The sequence below is a fragment of the Erinaceus europaeus genome, chromosome 20 (genome assembly GCF_950295315.1).
Source record: "Erinaceus europaeus chromosome 20, mEriEur2.1, whole genome shotgun sequence".
NCBI classification, from domain to species: Eukaryota; Metazoa; Chordata; class Mammalia; order Eulipotyphla; family Erinaceidae; genus Erinaceus; species Erinaceus europaeus.
In genome coordinates, this window is record NC_080181.1 from 57052944 (window position 1) to 57077197 (window position 24254).

A 24254-nucleotide genomic window follows, 5' to 3' on the forward strand; every position below is an offset into this window, starting at 1 on the left:
CAGACCCCGCCCCCGTGCCAGCCCCGCCCCCGAGCCTCAGCCCCGCCCTTCTCGCCTCGACAGCCACGCCCCCATACCAGCCCCGCCCCCGAGCCTCAGCCCCGCCCTTCCCGCCTCGACAGCCACGCCCCCATACCAGCCCCGCCCCCGAACCTCGTCAGCCCCGCCCTTCCCGCCTCGCCAGCCCCGCCCCCGAGCCTCGCCAGCCCCGCCCACATGCCAGCCCCGCCCCCGAGCCTCGCCAGCCCCGCCCTGCTCGCCGCACCCTGTCGACGCTGGGCGGCGCTCTGGAGCGGCCTGGCCCGGGATCGGGGCTGCGGCGCCGCGAGGGGCGAGGGGCGAGGGGCCCACGGCCGCGGCCTGGCTGCTCCGCCGGCTCGCCGGGCATGTGCGTGAGCGCGGCCGGCGGGCCCGGGGCGCGGGCCGGAGCGCGGAGGCCGGCCGCACTCGGTAGGCGGGCGAGCGGCGGGGGCTGCGGGGAGGCCGGAGCGGCAGAGGCCTGGCGACGCCGCCCGCCCGGCGGGTCCCACGGCCCGGGCCCAGCGCTCTCTTCCTCTCCAGCGCCGCCCACCTGGGCCTGACCCAGGCGCCCCCGCCGGAACGCTGCCCGGAGCCCGCGGCGGAATTGCGTCGCGCTGAGTAGGGCGGCGCCAGAGGTGACCGCCGCCGCCACAGGCAAGTGGGGCCCGAGGGTGGCCGCTTCTGCGCCGGTCTCGGGGGTCCCTGAGCGTCGGTCTCGGGGGTCCCTGAGCGTCGGTCTCGGGGGTCTCTGAGCGTCGGTCTCGGGGGTCTCTGAGCGTCGGTCTCGGGGGTCCCTGAGCGTCGGTCTCGGGGGTCTCTGAGCGTCGGTCTCGGGGGTCTCTGAGCGTCGGTCTCGGGGGTCTCTGAGCGTCGGTCTCGGGGGTCCCTGAGCGTCGGTCTCGGGGGTCCCTGAGCGTCGGTCTCGGGGGTCTCTGAGCGTCGGTCTCGGGGGTCTCTGAGCGTCGGTCTCGGGGGTCTCTGAGCGTCGGTCTCGGGGGTCTCTGAGCGTCGGTCTCGGGGGTCCCTGAGCGTCGGTCTCGGGGGTCTCTGAGCGTCGGTCTCGGGGGTCCCTGAGCGTCGGTCTCGGGGGTCTCTGAGCGTCGGTCTCGGGGGTCCCTGAGCGTCGGTCTCGGGGGTCCCTGAGCGTCGGTCTCGGGGGTCTCTGAGCGTCGGTCTCGGGGGTCTCTGAGCGTCGGTCTCGGGGGTCCCTGACCGTCGGTCTCGGGGGTCCCTGAGCGTCGGTCTCGGGGGTCCCTGAGCGTCGGTCTCGGGGGTCTCTGAGCGTCGGTCTCGGGGGTCTCTGAGCGTCGGTCTCGGGGGTCCCTGAGCGTCGGTCTCGGGGGTCTCTGAGCGTCGGTCTCGGGGGTCCCTGAGCGTCGGTCTCGGGGGTCCCTGAGCGTCGGTCTCGGGGGTCTCTGAGCGTCGGTCTCGGGGGTCCCTGAGCGTCGGTCTCGGGGGTCTCTGAGCGTCGGTCTCGGGGGTCCCTGAGCGTCGGTCTCGGGGGTCCCTGAGCGTCGGTCTCGGGGGTCTCTGAGCGTCGGTCTCGGGGGTCTCTGAGCGTCGGTCTCGGGGGTCTCTGAGCGTCGGTCTCGGGGGTCTCTGAGCGTCGGTCTCGGGGGTCTCTGAGCGTCGGTCTCGGGGGTCCCTGAGCATCAGTCACGTGGTCCCTGAGCGTCGGTCATCGGGGTCCCTGAGCGTCGGTCTCGGGGGTCCCTGAGCGTCGGTCTCGGGGGTCCCTGAGCGTCGGTCTCGGGGGTCTCTGAGCGTCGGTCTCGGGGGTCTCTGAGCGTCGGTCTCGGGGGTCCCTGACCGTCGGTCTCGGGGGTCCCTGAGCGTCGGTCTCGGGGGTCCCTGAGCGTCGGTCTCGGGGGTCTCTGAGCGTCGGTCTCGGGGGTCTCTGAGCGTCGGTCTCGGGGGTCCCTGAGCGTCGGTCTCGGGGGTCTCTGAGCGTCGGTCTCGGGGGTCCCTGAGCGTCGGTCTCGGGGGTCCCTGAGCGTCGGTCTCGGGGGTCTCTGAGCGTCGGTCTCGGGGGTCCCTGAGCGTCGGTCTCGGGGGTCTCTGAGCGTCGGTCTCGGGGGTCCCTGAGCGTCGGTCTCGGGGGTCCCTGAGCGTCGGTCTCGGGGGTCTCTGAGCGTCGGTCTCGGGGGTCTCTGAGCGTCGGTCTCGGGGGTCTCTGAGCGTCGGTCTCGGGGGTCTCTGAGCGTCGGTCTCGGGGGTCTCTGAGCGTCGGTCTCGGGGGTCCCTGAGCATCAGTCACGTGGTCCCTGAGCGTCGGTCATCGGGGTCCCTGAGCGTCGGTCTCGGGGGTCCCTGAACACCTGTCACGAGGGTCCCTGAGCATTGGTCACAGGGGTCCCTGAGCGTCAGTCACCGGGGGTTTCTAGCCTTCAGTTACTGGGGGTCCATAGTCAGTTACTGGGGGTCCCTAACTTTCAGTCATCGAGGGTCCCTGTTCATCAGTCACCGGGGGTCCCTAGTCAGTCACCGGGGGCCCCTAACCTTCAGTTACTGGGGGTCCCTAGTCAGTTACTGGGGGTCCCTAGTCAGTTACTGGGGGTCCCTAGTCAGTTACTGGGGGTCCCTAGTCAGTTACTGGGGGTCCCTAATCTTCAGTTAAGGGGGGGTGCCTAGCTTTAGTCACCGGGGGTCCCTAACCTTCAGTTACTGGGGGTCTCTAACCATAAGTCACAGGGGTCCCTGTCATCACTCGATTTGAAGTTCTCCCTAACCATCCCTCACTGCTTGGCCCTGTCACTGGGGTCCCTAACACTGGTCACTCAGGGGCCGTAAGCATCAGCGATGGGGGAAGCCTCTAAGCGCTCAGTAGAGCCTGTTAGCACCCCCCCACCACCACCAAGGGGACTAGACTTGCTCGTGTGGGGAACAGGCTGCCTTTTCAGTGCACTTGTTTGCAGTGAGCAGTGGTGCCAGGCACCGTTTCTGGCGAGCGCCTGCCCAAGTGCAGAAGGCGGGAGGCTGGCTCTGAGGCAGAGCAAGGTCCTTCTCCACTGCATGAGGAGTGCTGGCCAGGCCTGGCGCTTTGCTCAGCCGCTGGGTGGGAAGCTCGCCACAGTCAGCCTGCTCGGTGAGCCTAGAGCTGGGAGCCAGCAGAGGGCGGGGACGCGACCTCTGCCAGGGTGCTCTCAGGGTGCGCTCGGGCCTGCACTCCACGGTGCAGCCGCATGCATGAGCCGGTATGGGTGCTTACCTGGGCCCCCAGTCCCGACCCAGAGGAGACCCAGGCGGGCTGGCCCCACAGCCAGTGCTGGGACTGGCACTGAGGGTGTGCTGGCTTTTTGAGCCACGGGAGTGAACCAAGGCTCTCAGCCCAGCAATGTGGCCCAATTGCCCAGTGTTGGTTCTGTTTTTGGCTTTAAAAAAATAATTAATTAAAAAATAATGAATTTTTTAATTATTTATTTATTTTGCCCCTAGGGTTATTTTGCTGGGGCTTGGTGGCTGCCCTATGAATCCACTGCTCCTGGAGGCTATTTTTTCCATTTTGTTGCCCTTGTTTATTGTTGTTGTGATTATTGTTGGATAGGACAGAGAAATTGAGAGAGGAGGGGAAGACAAAGGGGCAGAGAAAGACACCAGCAGACCTGCTTCACCACCTTAAAGTGACCTCCCTGCAGGTGGGGAGCTGGAGGCTTGAACCGGGATCCTTAAGCCGGTCCTTTTTTTTTTAATCCGCCGTGCTACCACCCGATGTTGTATCCTGGGCTGTTTGCACCTGCCTGATCCACTGCTCCCAGTGGGCTGTTTTCCCCATTTCCATATCAGAGGATGAGCCGGCAGAGCCAGAAGGAAGATGCATCACAGCACTGGTGGGCCACGAGCGCCCTGTGCTGGCTGCTCCAGGTGGTGCCAGGGGCTGAAAGGCAGTTGCCCCACCCAGGGAGCTCTACTCTGTATTTTTCAGGGAGAGAGGGAAAGAGCGAGAGACACCAGAGCACCACCATTTGTGGAGTCCCCGTGGTGCTGTCCATAGTGTTTCCTTGCACTGAAGGGGATGGGACCAGAGCTTCACACACAGAAGATGAACTGTCTTTTTTATTGTTGTTGTAGTTATTATTATTGTTGTTGTTGATATTGTCATTGTTGGATAGGACAGAGAGAAATGGAGAGAGGAGGGGAAGACAGAGATGGGGAGAGAAAGACAGACACCTGCAGACCTGCTTCACCATCTGTGAAGTGACTCCTTTGCAGGTGGGGAGCCGGGGGCTGGAACCGGGATCCTTATGCCAGTCCTTGCACTTTGCGCCACGTGCGCTTAACCGCTGTGCTACTGCCCGACTCCTTATTTATTTTATTTTTATTTATTATTGGATAGAGACACAGAGAAATTGAGAGGAGAAAGGGAGATAGAGAGACACCTGCTTTATCGCTTGTAAAGCTTTTCCCCTGAAGGTGGGGATCAGGGTCTTTAGCACTGGTTCTTACACACTGTAACGTGTGCGCTTAACCAGGTGCACCACCACCTAGCCCCAAGACTTATTTTTATATATTTTGCATGAGAGAGAAGCCAAAGCAGGACTCTAGTCTATGTTCTGCCGGAGATCAAACCTAGAGCTTCAGACATTCCTCACCCTCCTCACAAAGGGGTCCTGGGGAGCAGCCTATGGGACCTCCCTGGGGGGGCTGTGACAGGCCAGAGCTGCTGTCAATGGCGTTCCTTCTGCCAGGTGTGTGCGCAGGCCAGGATGAAGCTGAAGAAGCAGGTGACCGTGTGTGGGGCTGCCGTCTTCTGCGTGGCGGTCTTCTCGCTCTACCTCATGCTGGACCGAGTGCAGCACGACCCCGCCCGGCATCAGAGCGGTGGCAACTTCCCCCGGGTGAGTGGGGCCATGGCAGGGCTCTTCACGGACCGGCCGGGGCCTCTAGCCGATGGCCAGTTGCAAGTCAGGTCACTGGCAGGGACAGCCCTTCCTGGCAGGAGGGCTCCCCAGCCCGCCCAAAGCTACGTCAGTGACGGCAGGAAGAGGCAAAGAAGGAGAAGGGTGAGCTCTGTCTTCCTGAGTCCCCGCAGGCAGGCACTGCCAGTGCAGCCTCGCTCCTGAACCTGAATGTGGGGGACCTGTCCCCCCACCCCGATGAATTTTCCTCTAGGAGCCTCACACATACGTGGTTCTGCCGACATACTTCTCCAGCCCTTTTTTCCTGTAATAAAAGGAAAAATCACTTTTATTGGTGAGGTGCCAATGGTTTTCAGTACGGTTGTTGCTGCAGATGCACAATTTCTCACCTCCCTGTGATAGGTGTCCATAGAACTCTCTCACCTGGGAGTTGGGCAGTAGCGCAGCGGGTTAAGTGCAGGTGTGGCAAAATGTAAGGACCGGTGTAAGGATCCCGGTTCGATCCCCCGACTCCCCACCTGCAGGGGAGTCACTTCATAGGCAGTAAAGCAGGTCTGCAGGTGTCTGTCTTTCTCTCCCCCTCTGTCTTCCCCTCCTCTCTCCATTTCTCTCTGTCCTGTCCAACAATGACGGCATTAATAACAACAGCAATAATAACTACAACAATAAAAAAAACAAGGGCAACAAAAGGGAAAAATTTTAAAAATTTAATTAAAAAAAAAGAACTCTCTCACCGCCAACAAGGTCTTTCTCCACATCTTGTACCAGGACCCCAACACCCTCTCCACTCTTTCTTTCCCTCCTTCCCCAGAGTATCTTGCTATGCTGTAATAAATATTTCTAGCCCTCCCCTCCCTTTTTTTTTTTTAATTTCTGGGATGTGGTTTGCTGGTAAAGCACACAGTTTATATTGCTTGGGGACCCAGACTCAAGCCCCCAGCCACCACATAAGAGCACCTTCAGGCAGGGGGAGTAGCGCAGCAGTTAAGCACACGTGGCGCAAAGCACAAGGACTGGCGTAAGGACCCCAGTTTGAGCCCCCGACACCTGCAGGGGAGTCGCTTCACAGGCGGTGAAGCAGGTCTGCAGGTGTCTATCTTTCTCTCCCCCTCTCTGTCTTCCCCTCCTCTCTCCATCTCTCTCTGTTCTATCCAACAATGACAACATCAATAACAACAGCAACAATACAAGGGCAACAAAAGGGAAAATAAATAAATATATTTAAAAAAATTTTTTAAAGGGGGCACCTGCAGGGATGTAGCTTGTTGAGTGGTGAGGCAGTGCTGCAGGGTCTCTCCTTTTCTCTGTGTCTTCTATTTGTCTCTCACCTTTTATCAAAAAAAGGAAAGAAAGACCACCAGGAGCAGCAGCATCAATAACCCTGGTGACAGAAATAAAGTGAGTTCTGCACACTGGGAGAGAAACGGAGAGGCAGACAGGAAGAGGAGAGTCTAGAGACACTAGCACCCTGGGCGCCCTCATGTGGTGCCTGGGGGAGAAGGGGGTGAACTCAGGGCCCGGTGGTGTCCCAGTGGTGATTTGTGCCTCTTCCCTTGACTGACCAGAGCCTTCAGGCCTGTGGACTCTGGATCTGGCCCAGATGGAGACGGGCTGCAGGGCAGGCACGGTTGGCCCCTGTGCTTTTGAGAAGCTGTGGTAACCGCCCTGTTTTCTGGTCTGTTCTGTTTTGTTTTGGCAGAGCCAAATTTCTGTGCTGCAGAACCGCATCGAGCAGCTGGAGCAGCTGCTGGAGGAGAACCATGAGATCATCAGCCACATCAAGGACTCGGTGCTGGAGCTGACGGCTCACGCCGAGGGCCCGCCCGCAATACTGCCCTACTACACGATCAACGGCTCCTGGGTGGTGCCCCCAGAACCCCGGCCCAGCTTCTTCTCTGTCTCCCCACAAGACTGCCAGTTCGCCCTGGGTGGCCAGGGCCAGAAGCCGGACTTGCAGGTAAGTGTGAGTGCTCCTCTGCTGGCCCTGAGCCCCTCTGTCCTCAGACGCTGAGCCCCTCTGCCCACAGATACTGAGCCCCTCTGCCCACAGATACTGAGCCCCTCTGCCCTCAGATACTGAGCCCCTCTGGCCTCAGATACTGAGCCCCTCTGGCCTCAGACACTGAGCCCCTCTGGCCTCAGATACTGAGCCCCTCTGCCCACAGATACTGAGCCCCTCTGGCCTCAGACACTGAGCCCCTCTGCCCTCAGATACTGAGCCCCTCTGCCCTCAGATACTGAGCCCCTCTGGCCTCAGACACTGAGTCCCTCTGCCCACAGATGCTGAGCCCCTCTGCCCACAGATGCTGAGCCCCTCTGCCCACAGATGCTGAGCCCCTTTGTCCACAGGCGCTGAGTCCCTCCCTCTGCTCTCAGATACTGAGCCTGTCTGCCCACACACAGATGCTGAGTGTGTCACAGGAGCTGCCGTTTGACAATGTAGACGGCGGGGTGTGGAAGCAAGGCTTTGACATCTCCTACAGCCCCAATGACTGGGACTCCGAGGACCTGCAGGTGTTTGTGGTACCCCACTCTCACAATGACCCAGGTGAGGAACCGGGGTGTTGGGGCAGGCTGGAGGGGGGTGGGCAGTGTCCCCACGGCCCGTGCTGGCACCCCTAGGCTGGATCAAGACCTTCGACAAGTACTACGTGGAGCAGACCCAGCACATCCTCAACAGCATGGTGACCAAGCTGCAGGAGGACCCGCGGCGCCGCTTCCTCTGGGCTGAGGTCTCCTTCTTCGCCAAGTGGTGGGACAACATCAGTGCCCAGAAGAGAGCTGCCGTGCGGAGGCCAGTGCGGGCAGCATGCTTTGGGGCTGTGCCCTGAGCCCGAGGGCCAGCACGGGGCTGAGGGGGAGTCTGGGGCCTGGCAGAGGCGAGCAGTGATGACAGAGGGTGGAGGCCAGAAGGCCAGAGCAGCATGGGGGGGGGTCCCCACGGGGTCGTGGACTGAGGCAGGGATGTGAGAGGACGACCTCGTCTGCCCTCTGGGTCCTGAGCAGAGGTCAGTGTGGAGCCTGGCATTTCCGGGTAACCGTGCTGGTGGGTCCTTGTCCCCGGCTGAACGTGAACCCTCCCTCTAGGCTGGTGGGGAACGGGCAGCTGGAGATTGCTACAGGAGGCTGGGTGATGCCTGATGAGGCCAATTCTCACTACTTTGCACTGATCGACCAGCTCATCGAGGGGCACCAGTGGCTGGAGAGGAACCTGGGTGAGCCTGGGCTCAGCCCCGGGGCCAGGGTGGGCCCACAGGCACAGGGATTGGCAGGCGTCCTTCCTGGGTGGGCCCCAGGCCCTGTGTGTCAGGTGTGCAGGCCAGGCGGGACAAGCCCCAGAGCCGGCATTCAGGGCGTCGGGTCTGTGCCCCCAGGTGCCACCCCACGCTCCGGCTGGGCTGTGGACCCCTTTGGATACAGCTCCACCATGGCCTACCTACTGCGCCGTGCCAACTTGACGGGCATGTTGATCCAGAGGGTGCACTACGCCATCAAGAAGCACTTCGCTGCCACCCACAGCCTGGAGTTCATGTGGAGGCAGGCATGGGGTGAGGCGGGCTCAGAAGCCAGGCAGCTTTCTCTCCTAGGGAAACAAGTCAACTGGGAGGCCGGGTCGTAGCTCTGCGGGTTAAGCGCACATGGTGTGACGCACACAGACCCGAGTAAAGATCCCAGTCTAAGCCCCCAGCTCCCCACCTGCAGGGGAGTCGCTTCATAGGCGGTGAGGCAGGTCTGCAGGTATCTGTCTTTCTCTCCCCCTCTCTGTCTTCCCCTCCTCTCTCCATTTCTCTGTGCTATCCAACAACAACAACAACAATAATAATAAGGGCAACAGAAATGGGAAAAATGGCCTCCAGGAGCAGTGGAGTCATAGTGCTGTCACTGATAACCCTGGAGGTAAAAAAAAAGAAAAAAGAAAAGGGAATCGAGCAGTAGCACAGCGGGTTAAGCACACGTGGCACAAAGCACAAGGACCGGCATTAAGGATCCTGGTTTGAGCCCCCGGCTCCCCACCTGCAGGGGAGTCACTTCACAGGCGGTGAAGCAGGTCTGCAGGTGTCTGTCTTTCTCTGCCCCCTCTGTCTTCCCCTCCTCTCTCCATTTCTCTCTGTCCTGTCCAACAACAACAACAACATCAATAACTACAACAATAATAACTACAACAATAAAAACAAGGGCAACAAAAGGGAATAAATAAATAAATATTTTTTAAAAAGAGGTCAGGGTAAAATAGGTAAAAAATTTTAAATATTTTTTAATACATTTATTTTCCCTTTTGTTGCCATTGTTGTTGTAGTTATTATTGTTGTAAATCTTAAAAAGTAGAAGGAGTGGGAGAGACAGCCTAATGGTTATGCAAAGAGATTCATGCCTGAGGCTCCAACATCCCAGGCCCAGTCTCCCACACCACCACAAGCCAGGCGGAGCAGGGCTCTGGGGAAAAGAAAAGTAGAGGGAAAGCTGGCAGAGCAGTCTGGAGTTCGTGCAGTGACAGAACACAGGACTTGCAGGAAGTTCCTAATGTGGTCTCCTGGCACCACATATGCCAGAGGGATGCTCTGATATCCCCTCTCTCTCTCTCTCTCTCTCACGCACGTGCATGCATTCTCCCTCTCATGGGTGTGTTTGGAACCATTGATAAATCATAAAAGAAAAAGATGTCCCAAAGGGTCTCAGAGCTGCCCACCAGGCTTGGGGGCAAACTCCCAGAGTGCACTCTGCTGCCCTTCAGCCTCCAGGGCTCTGCTGGAGCACCCTCACTGTCCCCAGAGAAGCAGTGTGCCCCACCCTGCAGGGCCTCATGCCTCCCATGGGGAGACAGGCATCGGCGCTGAGTTGAACCCTTGACCCATGCCCATAGCCCTGTGCCCCAGCCCTGCTGACAGCCCTGTGTGCTCCACAGACTCAGACGCCAGCACAGACATCTTCTGCCACATGATGCCCTTCTACAGCTACGACATCCCCCACACTTGCGGCCCGGACCCCAAGATCTGCTGCCAATTTGACTTCAAACGCCTGCCAGGGGGACGCATCAACTGCCCCTGGAAAGTGCCGCCCCGGGCCATCACGGAGGCCAACGTGGCAGAGAGGTGAGCACCCGGGATGGGGCCCTGAGAAGACCCCGTAGCCTGGAGCTGTCTGAGGAGCCTCCTCTCAGAATGGCAGCCTCCCTGCAGGCAGGTCTCTGTGAGGGAGTCTCCCAGCTCCTCCAGGCTCAGCCAGCGTCCCCACCCAGCCAGATAGCCTGCTGGAACACAGGCTTATCCTCTCTGAAGGCCCCCCCAGACATGCCACCATTGCTGAAGTCAGTACCCACATTGATAAATCATAAAAGAAAAAGACGTCCTGCCCAGAAAGTACAGAGAGAGATGAAGCCAGTGGGGATTGGTTTAGTCAGAAGCTACTCGCCTCAGGAGTTAACAGGTCGAACTGGTTTTCACATGGCCTTACCCTGGTTTCTGGATGCCCCTGGGTTGAAGTGTGACCCAAGGAGAAAGAAAGTGGCCCTTTGTCTTCAGGGTCAGGAAACTAAGCTGGAGTCCTGGCAAGAAGTGAAGGTTGGAAGGCTGCTCTCTCTCTCTTTTTTAAAGATTTTATTTATTTATTCATTAAGAAGATAGAAGGAGGGAGTCGGGCGGTAGCTCAGTGGGTTAAGCACACATGGCGTCAAAGCGCAGGGCCGGCTTAAGGATCTGGGTTCAAGCCCTCAGCTCCCCACCTGCAGGGGAGTCACTTCATAAGTGGTGAAGCAGGTCTGCAGGTGTCTATTTTTCTCTCCTCACTCTGTCTTCCCCTCCTCTCTCCATTTCTCTCTGTCCTAACAACGACGACATCAATAACAACAGTAATAACTACAACAATAAAACAACAAGGGCAACAGAAGGGAAAATAAATTTAAAAAATTAAAAAAGAAGATAGGAGGAAAAATAAAATAATAAACTAAAAAAGAAAAAAAAGCAGAAGAAGAAGATAGGAGGAGAGAGAAAGAACCAGACATCACTCTGGTACACATGCTCCCAGGGATTGAAGTCAGGACCTCATGCTTTAGAATCCAGTGCTTTATCCATTGCACCATCTCATGGACTCCCTCTTTATTCTTTTTGTTTTTCTTTCTGTTTTTTTTAAATATTTATTTATTCCCTTTTTGTTGCCCTTGTTTTTATTGTTGTAGTTATTGTTGTTGTTATTGATGTCGTCGTTGTTGGATAGGACAGAGAGAAATGGAGAGAGGAGGGGAAGACAGGGGGAGAGAAAGACAGACACCTGCAGACCTGCTTCACCACCTGTGAAGCGTCTCCCCTGCAGGTGGGGAGCCAGGGGCTCGAACCGGGATCCTTACGCCGGTCCTTGCCCTTTGTGCCACCTGCGCTTAGCCCGCTGCGCCGCTGCCCGACTCCCATGTTACTCTTTCTTGCCACCAGAGTTACCCATGGGGCTACAGGATCAGCGCCTGCGGGATCCCACCTCTCTTTTGTTTCTTTTCTCTGGCTAGTGGGTGAGAGAGAGACACAGAGAGAGAGGGAGAGACACCACAGCACTGCTCTAAAACTCATAAAACTCTTCCCCTGCAGGCCTTCCCAAGTTGCAGCCCAGGGGCTTGAACTAGGGTCTTTGCTCATGGCAATGTGTGCATTCTACCCAGTGAGCCACCTGCCTGGGGACATGGGGTTTGAGCTGCTGGATGCTGACTACTGGGGAGCCATGTGGACCAGGAGCTAGGTCGGGGCCACCTGGAGGGATGACACGGAGTATGGGGGCTTCATCTCTCAGTGTAGGGTGGGGGGATAGGAAGTCCAACCAGAGTGCTGGCCAGGGAGGAGCCTTCACAGCTGGAAGCATCAGGAGCAAGCTGGACCCCAGCCCCCCAACCCCCTACTGCCCTGAGGCTCCTGGAGGGGCATGTCTGGGGGGCTGCCCGCCGGCTCTGCTCAGACCCCTCCACACCCATCCCTGCAGGGCAGCCCTGCTTCTGGACCAGTACCGCAAGAAGTCCCGGCTGTTCCGCAGAAACGTGCTCCTCGTGCCGCTGGGTGACGATTTCCGCTACGACAAGCCCCAGGAGTGGGATGCCCAGTTTCTCAACTACCAGCGGCTCTTCGACTTCCTCAACAGCAAGCCTGAGCTGCATGTGCAGGTGCCTCCCCTGTGCCTCCCGCCAGCCTGAGTGTCCTCCCTTCCCGTGGGTGGGGCTCCGGCTCCTCAGGGGGCTCTGGTGCTGACACAGTGGCTCTTGGGGGGTGCCCAGGCCCAGTTTGGCACCCTGTCCGACTACTTTGACGCGTTGTACAAGAGGACGGGTGTGGAGCCAGGGGCCCGGCCTCCGGGGTTCCCCGTGCTGAGTGGGGACTTCTTCTCCTACGCCGACCGAGAGGACCACTACTGGACCGGCTACTACACGTCCCGGCCTTTCTACAAGAGCCTGGACCGAGTGCTGGAGGCCCACCTGCGGTGAGAACCCCAAGCGGGAGTGGGAAGTGTGGCTCCAGCTTGCCCCCAGCCCTGCCAGCAGATGGAGATGTGGGTGGTCGACTGCCCTGGGTTTGAACCCCAGCACCACATGTGAGCTTCTTGGGTGGTGGAGCGGCACTGTGGGGTCTCCTGTGTGGGAGCCTGGGGACTCCAGCAGCCCCTGGGGGGCATTGACAGCTCCGTATGGGCAGGGGGGCAGAGATCCTGTACAGCCTGGCTGTGGCACACGCCCGGCGCTCGGGACAGGCCAGCCAGTACCCACTGTCCAACCTGGGCCTGCTGACGGAGGCACGTCGCACACTGGGGCTCTTCCAACATCATGACGCCATCACGGGCACAGCCAAGGAGGCAGTGGTGGTGGACTACGGGGTCAGGTGGGAGCTGCCCCCATGCCCCACACCCCAGGGGACAGCTTGGGGGTCACCTTCCCCACTGCCCCCCATGGGAAAGGCCTGGGGGCACCTTCCCCACTGCCCCCATGGGAAAGGTCTGGGGGTCACCGTCCCCACTGCCCCCATGGGAAAGGTCTGGGGGTCACCGTCCCCACTGCCCCCATGGGAAAGGCCTGGGGGTCACCGTCCCCACTGCCCCCATGGGAAAGGCCTGGGGGTCACCGTCCCCACTGCCCCCCATGGGAAAGGCCTGGGAGTCACCGTCCCCACTGCCCTACCTCTGCCCCCAGGCTTCTGCGCTCACTGGTCAGCCTGAAGCAGGTCATCATCAATGCAGCTCACTACCTGGTGCTAGGGGACAAGGACACCTACCGCTTCGATCCAGACGCCCCCTTTCTGCAGATGGTGAGCCTGCAGCTGCACACCTGCCACTCTGTCTCCTCTGGCTCTCAGGGTGCCTGGTGGCCTGGGCAGTGGACAGAGGCATGCAAGGCCTAGCCCAGCCCTCCATGCCACCCGCTTCCTCCCAGGATGACACCCGATTAAATCACGACGCCCTGCCGGAGCGCACAGTCATCCAGCTGGACGCCTCGCCCAGGTGAACGGACACTTCTCTGCTTCCTCCCACCTCCCCCCACCCGCTTCATCCTCCCCGCTGACCCTGCTCCTCTCAGGTTCGTGGTGCTGTTCAACCCACTGGATCAGGAGAGGCTCAGCATGGTGACCCTGCTGGTGGACTCTGCCCGTGTGCGCGTGCTCTCGGAGGACGGCCAGCCGCTGGCCGTGCAGGTCAGCCCACACTGGAGCTCGGCCACTGACATGGTCCCCAACATCTACCAGGTGAGCCCGCCCCATCCTGGACAGTCACTCTGGGGATGGAACCTATGCTTGGACAGAGTGACAGTTGGGGGCCAGGAGACAGCACACATCTGGGACCGCATGGGAGCTTCATGAATGGTGCGTGGGGCTGTGTGTGGTGTCTCCCTCCCTGAGCACATTGAGTTAGGAGTGAGGGGCTGGGGAGGTGGCTCAGCAGGAGACTCGCCTGCCCAAGGCCAGTTTTGCCCCCAGCACCACCAGATATCTGAGCTAAGTGATGTGCTGCTTGCTCTCTGTCATAAAAATGAAAAAAATGGGCCTGGGCGGTAGCCCGGCGGGTTAAGTGCACATAGTGCGAAGCGCAAGGATCCCGGTTCAAACCCCTGGCTCCCCACCAGGGGAGGGTGTCACTTCACAGGCGGTGAAACAGGTCTGCAGGTGTCTGTCTTTCTCTCCTCCTCTCTGTCTTCCCCTCCTCTCTCCATTTCTCTCTGTCCTATCCAACAACAACAACAATAATAATAACAGTGATAACAACAAAATGGAAAAAATAGCCTCCAGGAGCAGTGTAGGCAGCTAGCCCCAGCAGTAACCCTGGAGGCAAAAGAAGAAGAAGAAGAAGAAGAAGAAGAAGAAGAAGAAATCAGAACAGGGGTAGATAGCCTAATGGTTATACAAAGAGACTCATGCCTGAGGTTCCAAAGTCTCCTGCACCACCGTAAGCCAGAGCTGAGCAGTGCTCTGGTAATAAAATAAAGTAAAGCAAAATAAAATAATAAAATAACAAAATAAGAAGTCCTCCTTTTATTCTGTAAACATGCTGTGGAGGCCGCTCAGTGGTGGCACACACACACAGGAAGTCCCGAGTCAGACCTCGGTGCTGTGTGTGAGAAGCAGGTGAGTGAGTGAGGTCTCTGTGGGCAGGGTGGTCACATCTGCCCACCTCTTGTTCTCTCAGAGGACAGACTCCAGCGGGGCCCTCAGGGTGGCTCTCAGTCTCCACCGGGGGAGGGGCCGGCCGGTCTGGATGACGCAGTGCCCATGCCCTGTGTTCTCAGGTGTCGGTGCCACTGCGCCTGCCCGCCCTGGGCCTGGGCGTGCTGCAACTGCAGCTGGGCCTGGACACCCGCCACACGCTGCCCTCAGCGCTGCGTCTCTACCTGCACGGCCGCCGGCTGTCGGTGGGCCAGCACGAGGCCTTCCCCCTGCGCATCATCGACTCCGGCGCCACCGACTTCGCCCTCAGCAGCCGCTATGTGCAGGTGTGGTTCTCCGGCCTCACTGGGCTCCTCAAGGTAAGGAACTGGGCGGGCACTGCCACAGAGGGTTGGGGGGTCCTGGCCTGGGGGCTGGCCTGACATGCTGCTGTGGGGCCAGGGGTCAGGCCTGTGTTTCTCGGCAGAGTGTCCGAAGGCTGGATGAGGAGCAGGAGCAGCGGGCGGAGATGCGGTTCCTGGTCTATGGCACCCGCTCGTCCAAGGACAAGAGCGGAGCCTACCTCTTCCTGCCCGACGGCGAGGCCCAGGTACCCGGACCCCTGGCCAGGGCTCCTGACTCGGTGGGGTGGGGGGCAGTCCCTAGAGCCCCAGGGCCACGGCTTAACCCCACCCTTCTCTCCCCAGCCCTATGTGCCCAAGGACCCTCCTGTGGTGCGGGTCACGGAAGGCCCCTTCTTCTCAGAGGTGGTTGCCTGCTACGAGCACGTCCACCAGGTGGTCCGGCTTTATAATCTGCCCGGTGAGCCTGCCAGGGAGGCAGAGGGTGCGGCCTGCCCTTCCTTTGCCATCTCTGCCCCATCAATCACTGCTCTTAACTCCCCGGGGAAGAGTCGTCCAAGAAGGCCTCAGCCTGCCAGGGGCAGCAGCAGCAGCACAGGGCACCCGGCCGATTCAGCCCCACAGCTCTTTATTTTTAATTTCTTACTGTCTTTATTTATTCATTGGATAGAGACAGTCAGAAGGCAAGAGGAGGGACCCAGTGCTGGCGTACATGGTTGAGCGCACGTGTTAACAGTGCACAAGGACCCAGGTTTGAGCACCTGCAGGGGGAAAGCTTCACGAGTGGTGAAGATACCTGCAGGTGTGTCTCTCTCTCCCCTTCCCTCTCGATTTCTGGCTGTCTCTGTCCAATAAATAAATAAAGATTAAAAGAAATCGAGAGGTTAGGGAGAGAGACAGAGAGACACCTGCAGCACTGTGAAGCTTTTTCCTGCAGGTGGGGACTGGGGTCTCGAACCTGGGCCCTTGTGGACTTAACCAGGTGCACCACCGCCTGGCCCCACCCCCCAATTCTTTAAAAAACATGCGTACATACATATATATGTCCCGGGGCCAGGAAGCGGCACACCCAGTTGATGTGAATACGTTACAATGTGCAAGGGTCTGGGTTTGAGCCCCCAGCCCCCACCTGCAGGGGGGGAAGCTTGAGCAGTGGAGCAGGTCTGTAGATGTTTCTCTCTCTCTCTCTCTACCTCCTTCTCTCTCAGTTTCTCTCTGCCATATCAAATAAAGTAAAATTTAAAAAATAGACTAAGTGATGCCACAGGGGTGGTGGGTGAGGGGCTGGGGGCCCAGCCCAGCCTCCCAGCCAGCACTCGAGGTCCCTCCCCATGCTCTCCCTAGGGGTGGAGGGGCTGTCTCTGCACATGTCCTCACTGGTGGACATCCGGGACTATGTCAACAAGGAGCTGGCTCTGAGCATCCACACTGATATTGACAGCCAGGGCACCTTCTTCACAGACCTCAATGGTTTCCAGGTGGGTCTGCTGCCTCGAGGGGCCTTGGGAGGCAGCCCTGGGGAGAGAGGGAGGGAGGAGGGGGCAGCACACCAGGACACCCCTGACCTGTCAGCCCGGCCCCACAGGTGCAGCCCCGGCGACACCTGAAGAAGCTGCCTCTGCAGGCCAACTTCTACCCCATGCCAGTCATGGCCTACATCCAGGACGCGCAGAGCCGCCTGACCCTGCACACTGCCCAGGCCCTGGGTGTGTCTAGCCTCCGCAGTGGTGAGTGGGCGGTGGGAAGAGACACTAGGAGTCCAGCCTCCCCTAGGCTGCCTGACCTGCAGCCCCCCATCTGACCCCCTCCTTTGCCGTTAGACACAGAGTGGACACTCGCTGATACTCTCTTCCCCCAGGCAACTGGGGTTTTTTTTATATATATATTTTTAAGAGCTTCCTTCATATTTCTTTTTTTTTCTTTTTTCCTTTGACTCCAGCATTTGCTGCTGTTCCCTTTTCTGATGTGTGACATTCTCACAGGAGTGAAGCGGTATCTCATTGTTGTCTTTCTTTGCATTTCTCTGACAGTCAGAGACTTGGAGCATTTTTTCATGTGTTTCTCGGCCTTTTGGATCTCTTCTGTGGTGAATAGTCTGTCCAAGTCATCCCCCCATTTTTGGATGGGGTTATTTGTTGTCTTGTTGTTGAGTTTGGCAAGTTCTTTATATATGTTGGTTATTAGCCTCTTGTCTGATGTATGGCATGTAAAGATCTTCTCCCATTCTGTGAGGGGTCTCTTGGTTTGGGTAGTGGTTTCTTTTGCTGTGAAGAAGTTTTTTAATTTGATGTAGTCCCATAGGTTTATACTTGCTTTAGTCTTCTTTGTAATTGGATTCGTTTCATTGAAGATGTCTTTAAAATTTATGTGGAAAAGAGTTCTGCCAATATTTTCCTCTAAGTATCTGATAGTTTGTGGTCTAACATCCAAGTCCTTGATCCACTTGGAATTTACTTTTGTATTTGGTGAACTACAGTGGTTCAGTTTCATTCTTCTGCATGTTTCAACCCATTGTTTCCAACACCATTTGTTGAAGAGACTCTGCTTTCCCCATTTAATAGTCTGGGCACCTTGGTCAAAGATTAGATGTCCATAGGTGTAGGGGTTTCTCCCCGCCTCTGTCTTCCCCTCCTCTCTCCATTTTTCTCTGTCCCACCCAACAACAGTGACATCAGTAACAACAACAATAATAACTACAACAATAAGGGCAACAAAAGGGAATAAATAAATAAATATTTTTTTTTGATTACCATTTGGGTAGGGAAGCAGACTTTCGTGCTGGAGGCACCAGGTTCAATCCCTAGCATCACCATAAACCAGAACTGAGCAGTGACCTGGTAAAAAAACAAAAACTAGGCAAGCAAATAGCTCTCTTGGATAGAGCACTGCTTTGCCATGTACACAACCCGTGTTTGGGCCCAGCTCCCACTGCATTGAAGGAAGGCTCAGTGCTGTGGGCTCTTTCACTCTCTGCTCCTCTCGGTCTCAAAAAAAAAAAAATCACTGAATATATATATAGTATGTGTATAGTACACACACACACACACACACAGAGTAAAGATCTACTTATTTACTGAAGGAAAGAGCCACACACTTGCTCTGGCATATGTGGTGCTAAGAATTGAACCCAGGACCTCACACTTGCAAGTCCAACACACTTCCTGACACACTGCTTCCTGGGCTGATAGACTGAGACTCTTCATTTATTCATTTAATTTTTTTATAAATATCTTTTTATTTTTTAATCATCTTTATTTATTTATTAGATAGAGACAGCCAGACATTGAGAGGGGAGGGGACACAGAGAAGGAGAGAGAGAGAGAGACACCTGCAGCCCTGCTTCATCACTCTAAAAGCTTTCCCTCTGCAGGTAGGGACGGGGGCTGGAACCTGGGACCTTGTGCGTTGTAACTGTGTGCTTAACCAGGTGCGCCACCACCCGGCCCCGAGACTCTTAGGGATCAAACAAGGACCTGAGTGCTGGCCTGGGGTTGCTCACCTAGCACCCAGGTCCTCAGAGCACAGAAAACAGCTTGTACCTGTGGCCTCGGAGTGCTGAGGGGAGGGTGTGGGTGGCGGGGGGCTGACCTGGCTCCCTGCAGAGGGCAGTGTGGTTCTGTAGCCCCAGGACCCAGGCCCTCCCCACCTGCCTGAACTGTCCCGTGGGTCTCACTGCCCAGCTGATTCTCTGCCCTTCTGTGTGCACTGTGACTTCTACCTACAAAGATTTCAGAGGCCCCCGGTATGATGGCACAGTGGACAGGGCTGGCCAACTGCAGGAAGCAGCCTGAGAGCCCCTGTGCCCTCCACACAGAAACACCCCGTCCCAGCCCCAGAGAGCCATAGGCAGCAGCACCTGGCTGGCCTGTCTCAGCTGTCCTCCTCTGGCGGATGAGTGACGGGCCGGTGTCCTGGGCACAGCAGGGCAGGAGGGTGGCTGTTGCGGCTTTTTTTTATTAAGCTGTATCTAAACTACTTCTTTTTATTTCTTTATTGGGGGATTAATGTTTTACATTCAACAGTAAATGCAATAGTTTGTACATGCATAACACTCCCCAGTTTTCCATATAACAGTACAACCCCCACTAGGTCCTCTGTCATCCTTTTTGGACCTGTACTCTCCCCCCCACCCACCCCAGAGTCTTTGACTTTGGTGCAATACGCCATCCTGTGACATTTGTCACAAGACCTGCCCAGCCTGAGAATGCCTGCCTGGCCTCTGCCGTGGCTTCTGAAACCAGCCCCCGGCCCCGTCCTGTCTGGGCCCTTGGACCCCTGTCCTGGCTTCTGAAACCAGCCCCCGGCCCCGTCCTGTCTGGGCCCTTGGACTCCTGTCCTGGCTGCTGAAACCAGCCCCCGGCCCCCGTCCTGTCTGGGCCCTTGGACTCCTGTCCTGGCTATTGAAACCAGCCCCCGGCCCCCGTCCTGTCTGGGCCCTTGGACTCCTGTCCTGGCTGCTGAAACCAGCCCCCAGCCCCCGTCCTGTCTGGGCCCTTGGACTCCTGTCCTGGCTGCTGAAACCAGCCCCCGGCCCCCGTCCTGTCTGGGCCCTTGGACTCCTGTCCTGGCTGCTCACAGTGTCCCTGCTGACCCTCCCCAGGTCAGCTGGAGGTGATCCTGGATCGGAGGTTGATGCAGGATGACAACCGGGGCCTCGGCCAGGGCCTCAAGGACAACAAGCGGACCTACAACCACTTCCGCCTCCTGCTGGAGCGGCGGGCACCAGGCAGCGAGGTCAGTCCCAGGCCCCTCTCGCTGCCCAAGGTTGGAGTCAGGCTGGGCCCTGCGGGTGGCCCCAGGTCCCCACCACCCAGCTGTGAAGAGCAGGGCTAGAGGTAGAAGAGGCAGAGTGAGGCAAGACCTGGTCCTGGGGTCTGTCGGACACTTAGCTTTGTAGTCTGCAACCCTCCGTGGCCAGTGCCTTCCCACCTGCTCTGCCTGCATCTCAGTGCCCTCGCCACTGCCCCCCCCACCCCCCGCCTAGCTAATTTTCCATCCGGTTGCCAGGTTTAGGACCCTCCTCCCCCTGCAGCAGGAGCCCACCCCAGAGGTAGGTAGCAGGTTACAGCCAGAGCGCCCGCCCCACCCCATCCCTGGTGCAGGGGCCAGAACAGAATGAGCACCTGCTATCCCTGAGGGCCTCGGATGGACACAGACGTGGTGCTTTGATGTTTGGGCTCTGAGCGGACCCACCCATGAGCACGGGGCAGCATGTGGGGAGCCGGGGAGCTCAGAGACCACAGCGGCGACACCTCTCCTGCTTCTGAGTGCAGCAGAGCCGAGAGCAGCGGCGGCCTCGGCTCAGGGTGTCGGCGCCCACAAGGGCTGGTAGCTGGCCTGAATGCAGCCCATAGCAGGCAGGCACTGCTGCAGGAGGTTCTAGAACCCAGTGCTAGGCTGACAGTGCAGAATTCAGACTATCCTGGAGACCTGGGCAGGAGCACCGTGGGAGGGTGTGGCAGTGTGGGAGCACCGTGGCAGGGTGGAACTTCACCTCTGTGAGGGGTGTGCTGGCCGGGGCTGAGGGTGGAAGGAGAGCAGGAAGGTGGGGATACAGAGGAGGGGGAGGAAGTGCAGGCAGGGGCACTGGGGACGCTTGGACCCGGAGCTGAGAACCTGAGCCCAGATCAGCCATCTGCCGAGCTGTGGGAAGTGCTGGGCCAGGGAATCAGGGCTGCCACTGTGGCCGAGGGCTGAGAATCGCAGGAGGCTGGAGAACTGGGACAACACGCTGCTTTGCCGTGCACACCACCCACCAGCTTTGAGCCTAGGCCCGCTGCACTGAAGGAAGCTTTGGTGCTGTGGTCTTTTTATATATATATATGTATATATATATATATATATATATATATTCCCTTTTGTTGCCCTTGTTGTTTTATTGTTGTTGTTATTGATGTTGTCATTGTTGGATAGGTCAGAGAGAAATGGAGAGAGGAGGGGAAGACAGAGAGAGGGAGAGAAAGACACCTGCAGACCTGCTTCACTGCCTGTGAAGCGACTCCCCTGCAGGTGAGGAGCCGGGGGCTCGAACTGGGATCCTTACACCGGTCCTTGCGCTTTGTGCCACATGCGTTTAATCTGATGCACTACCGCCCAAATTCCGGATTTTGTTTTTTTAATGAGCCGGTCCACTGGGTAGGGCACCTGCCTTGCCATGCCCTAGGCTCAGGTTCAAGTCTCCTATGCCATACTGGAATACTGCTGTCCAGGGGAAGCCTCCATGCTATAGCCTATCTGTCTGACATAAAAAGAATGAAAAAATCAGCTTAGGAGTGGTGAAATGGCACCACAGAAAAAGAACCAGAACCCAACAAACGGAGTGACTGGACTGGGCCCTGGGCCCACCTTGCAGGTGCAGGACAGCCCCACCAGCTACCCGTCCCTCCTCAGCCACCTGACCACCGCGTGCCTCGGCACCCCCGTGCTGGCACTGCCGGTGGCCAAGAGACAGTCCCCGGGGCCCGCACTGCGCTCCTTCTGCCCTCTGGCCGCCCCACTGCCCTGCGACTTCCACCTGCTCAACCTGCGGGCACTGCCAGCCGAGGTGAGTGGCTTCCTGGCCTGCCTCCTCTGGGCAGAGGTGCTGCCCCGGGAGCTGCGAGCCCCACCCTCCACCCTGCGCTGTCTCTGCAGGAGGAGTCCCTGCCCTCCGCAGAAGTCGCCCTCATCCTGCACCGCAAAGGTTTTGACTGTGGCCTGGAGGCCAAGAACTTGGGCTTCAACTGCAGCACCAGCCAAGGCAAGGTGAGCGAGGGGCCAGGTGTGGGGAAGGCAGCCCCATGGGGGCCAGGGACACCTCCACACCCCCTTGAGCCCCAGGTTTGATCCCAGCACCCCCCGTGTCAGAGTGGCGTTCTGACCTGTCTGTCTTTCTCACGCAATGAACACATTGCTAAAACTCAAAGCTACGGAGGCTTGAAAGGACACACTTCAGGAGAGGCCTGTAGCTGGGAAGCCTCTGTTCTGTGCGTAGGCCCCACGCACAGCGGAAGCCTCCAGAAATAAAACATCGGAGCAGCCTTGATGCTGTATGCGGGCTCTGCTCACAGTCACTGGCTGCCGGCCAGAGTGGGTACTGGCGGTGCCCCCGCACCTCGGCTCTTGGGATGAGACTGGGGGGAGGGCGACTTCCCAGCCTCAGAGGGCTGGCGGCTGGGATCCCTGGGCCACTGCAGGGCTGAGTGCGTGAGGAGCCGGGCACGGGTCTGTGGGTGCACCACGGGCCGAGTGGGCGGAGCCTGAGATTGCCCTGCACTCCGGGGTCCTCTGTGCTGCCTGAAGGTGGCGTCTGCACCACCCAGCTGCACCCCCACTTCTCTCCGCAGGTGACCCTGAGCAGCCTGTTCCAGGGCCTGGACGTGGGATTCCTGCAGCCAACCTCCCTGACCCTGCTGTACCCCCTGGGTGCGCCGTCCAACAGCACGGACGTGTCCCTGGAGCCCATGGAGATCGCTACTTTCCGCCTGCGCCTGGGCTAGGCCTTCTCGGCCGCAGAGAAGCCTGTCTGCAGGGACTGCCCCTACATGGGGTTGGGTGGGCACACCACCCGGCAGCCAGTCCTGACCTACCTCTCGGCACTGGGATGGACTGCGCTCTATCCACACTTCCCGCTCACCTGTCCCTTCCTCGTGCGGGACCTCCCCAGAGCCTGGTGTGGTAGGAGGGCCGCGGCAGAGGGCAGAGGAGAGGAGGCCTGGGAGCAGGGTGGTGCTGCCAGCATTAGCTCTGGGCCGTGTTGGCCCTGCCTAGCTTGGGCGCTAACAGCTATCCTTTTTTCTGAAACAGGCTGGAGGAGATGCAGGGAGAAAGCCGTGGGTACCATGCCCCGGGGTAACTGAAGAGGAGGGCAGGGGATTCAGTTGGCAGTCGGGGCCAGGTACAGAAAGAAGCACTGTTTTTCATGATGGCCGGACTCAGGTGCCACCCGGCTGCACGCTCAGGGCTGTAGGTGGCAGGAAGGACTCACTAGACACTGTTATGACCAGATGTCACCACAATTCAGGTACCGAAATCCTCTCCTCAGACCGGGCATCTGGTTTGTGTGCTGATCTGTGGCCGGTAGCAGGGGCCCTGGACTCTGCACCCCAATCCTCGGGAACACCTTCCCATCCCAGGCCGTGTGGGCTGGTAGACTTCTTTTCCAAGTCCCCGTGCACACGACGCCTCGAAAAGGCCACAGCACCAGCCTCAGTGCCCCTCCCACAGGAGAGCCAGGAGAGCTTCTCACAGCCTGAAGCTCAGCTTCAATGACTAGAGATTGTGACTGTCTCTATAGATGCTGAGGCCAGGTCAGAGCAGCTTAGACCCAGCCCTCATCAAACCCTTACCTAGTTCAGATTAGAAACACCCAAACCTAGAGAAAGGGCTCCATCGGAAGCCGGCAGTTCGGGGCCTTCTGGAGTAAGCACCCAGGCTTGATCAAGCTGCCAGGGCTCCGCACCCTGCCACCACATCCCGCACTGCACCATCAGCCCTGCAGGAGGGCAGGTGAGGAAGGATGGCACTTGGCATCCCAGGTAGACAGTAGGACAGAGGCCAAAAAAGATGCATAGAATTCAACTGCAGGTCCTTAGAGAGCATTCCCTCTGCTCACCCGGGGACATGCATCCTGTCCCCGCAGAGATCTTGCTTGCCCCCAACCCCAGATTTAGTGGTGAGCCTGGAAGGTTGGCCAGCTCTAGAGCTCATTTGGAAGCCTGAACACGTGTGGACACAGCATTCTGGAGGGGTGAACAGGGCAGGTGGCGCTGAGGCGGTCACTCACCCCGCAGGCTTGCCCTGGGATTCTGTCAGGACTATGAGCCCAGTCAGTACCGCCTGTTGTGGGATTGGACACACAGATGGAACCAGAACAGGGAGTCCAGGATAAAAGGCATATGTAGTAGGGAAACGATGGGATATTTAATAAACATAGTACTTTTACGACAACTGGCTGCTTACTAAAGCAAGTTAGTGCTGTCTCAGGTTTCCACAAAGATTAGTTACAGTGGAAGGGAAACAATTCCAAAATTATAGAAGAAAATTTTTTTAAAGTTTTTTATTATTATGATTTGTTTTCTTTCAGTACCTCTGTTGTGGTTTTTTTCTTTTTCTTTTTCTTTTTTTTTTTTGGGGGGGGTCATCACTGGGCTTTTACAAACTCCTGGCCGTGTTTTTCAGGTAGAAGGAGGCAGGCACAGGAGGTGGTGCGGCGTAGTGTCGGCTCTCAGGCATGAGGTCCTGAGTTCGATGCCTGGCATTGCATGTGTCCGAATGATGCTCTGGTCCTTTCTCTCCAATGTTTAGAGATGTATTTATTTTTCAGTGAAATTAAAAACCAGAACATTACTCTGGCACAGGTGATGCTGGGGGTTGAACTCAGGACCCTGCTTCTTGAGAGTTCAACACCCCATCTACTGTGCCACCTCTCAAGCCCCTAA

The 24254-nt window shown here is 57.9% G+C and overlaps 1 protein-coding gene across 4 annotated transcripts; it reads left to right on the forward strand.

Moving 5' to 3' along the window:
* Positions 1–543: 543 nt before the first annotated feature.
* MAN2A2 (mannosidase alpha class 2A member 2) lies at positions 544–23763 on the forward strand. 4 transcript variants are annotated; one of them, XR_009546637.1, is made up of 24 exons: positions 544–675; positions 4707–4856; positions 6577–6834; positions 7281–7425; positions 7500–7671; positions 7965–8092; positions 8252–8425; positions 9781–9967; positions 11835–12012; positions 12124–12326; positions 12539–12721; positions 13030–13144; positions 13270–13337; positions 13414–13579; positions 14617–14853; positions 14961–15083; positions 15181–15295; positions 16180–16313; positions 16421–16562; positions 19436–19569; positions 21188–21379; positions 21469–21579; positions 21741–21903; positions 22161–22301. XR_009546637.1 is itself a non-coding variant. In XM_060179479.1 (23 exons), exons 2-23 carry the CDS (start codon positions 4725–4727, stop codon positions 22311–22313), a joined length of 3450 nt encoding a protein of 1149 aa, XP_060035462.1. In that variant the 5' UTR covers positions 544–675; positions 4707–4724; the 3' UTR covers positions 22314–23763. The 4 variants fall into 4 exon arrangements, 1 of the variants encoding a protein (XP_060035462.1); XR_009546638.1 differs by lacking the exon at positions 21741–21903 and having other exon boundaries at positions 21226–21379; positions 22161–22299; XR_009546639.1 differs by lacking the exon at positions 22161–22301 and having other exon boundaries at positions 21226–21379; positions 21741–21878.
* The last annotated feature ends 491 nt before the right edge of the window (positions 23764–24254 follow it).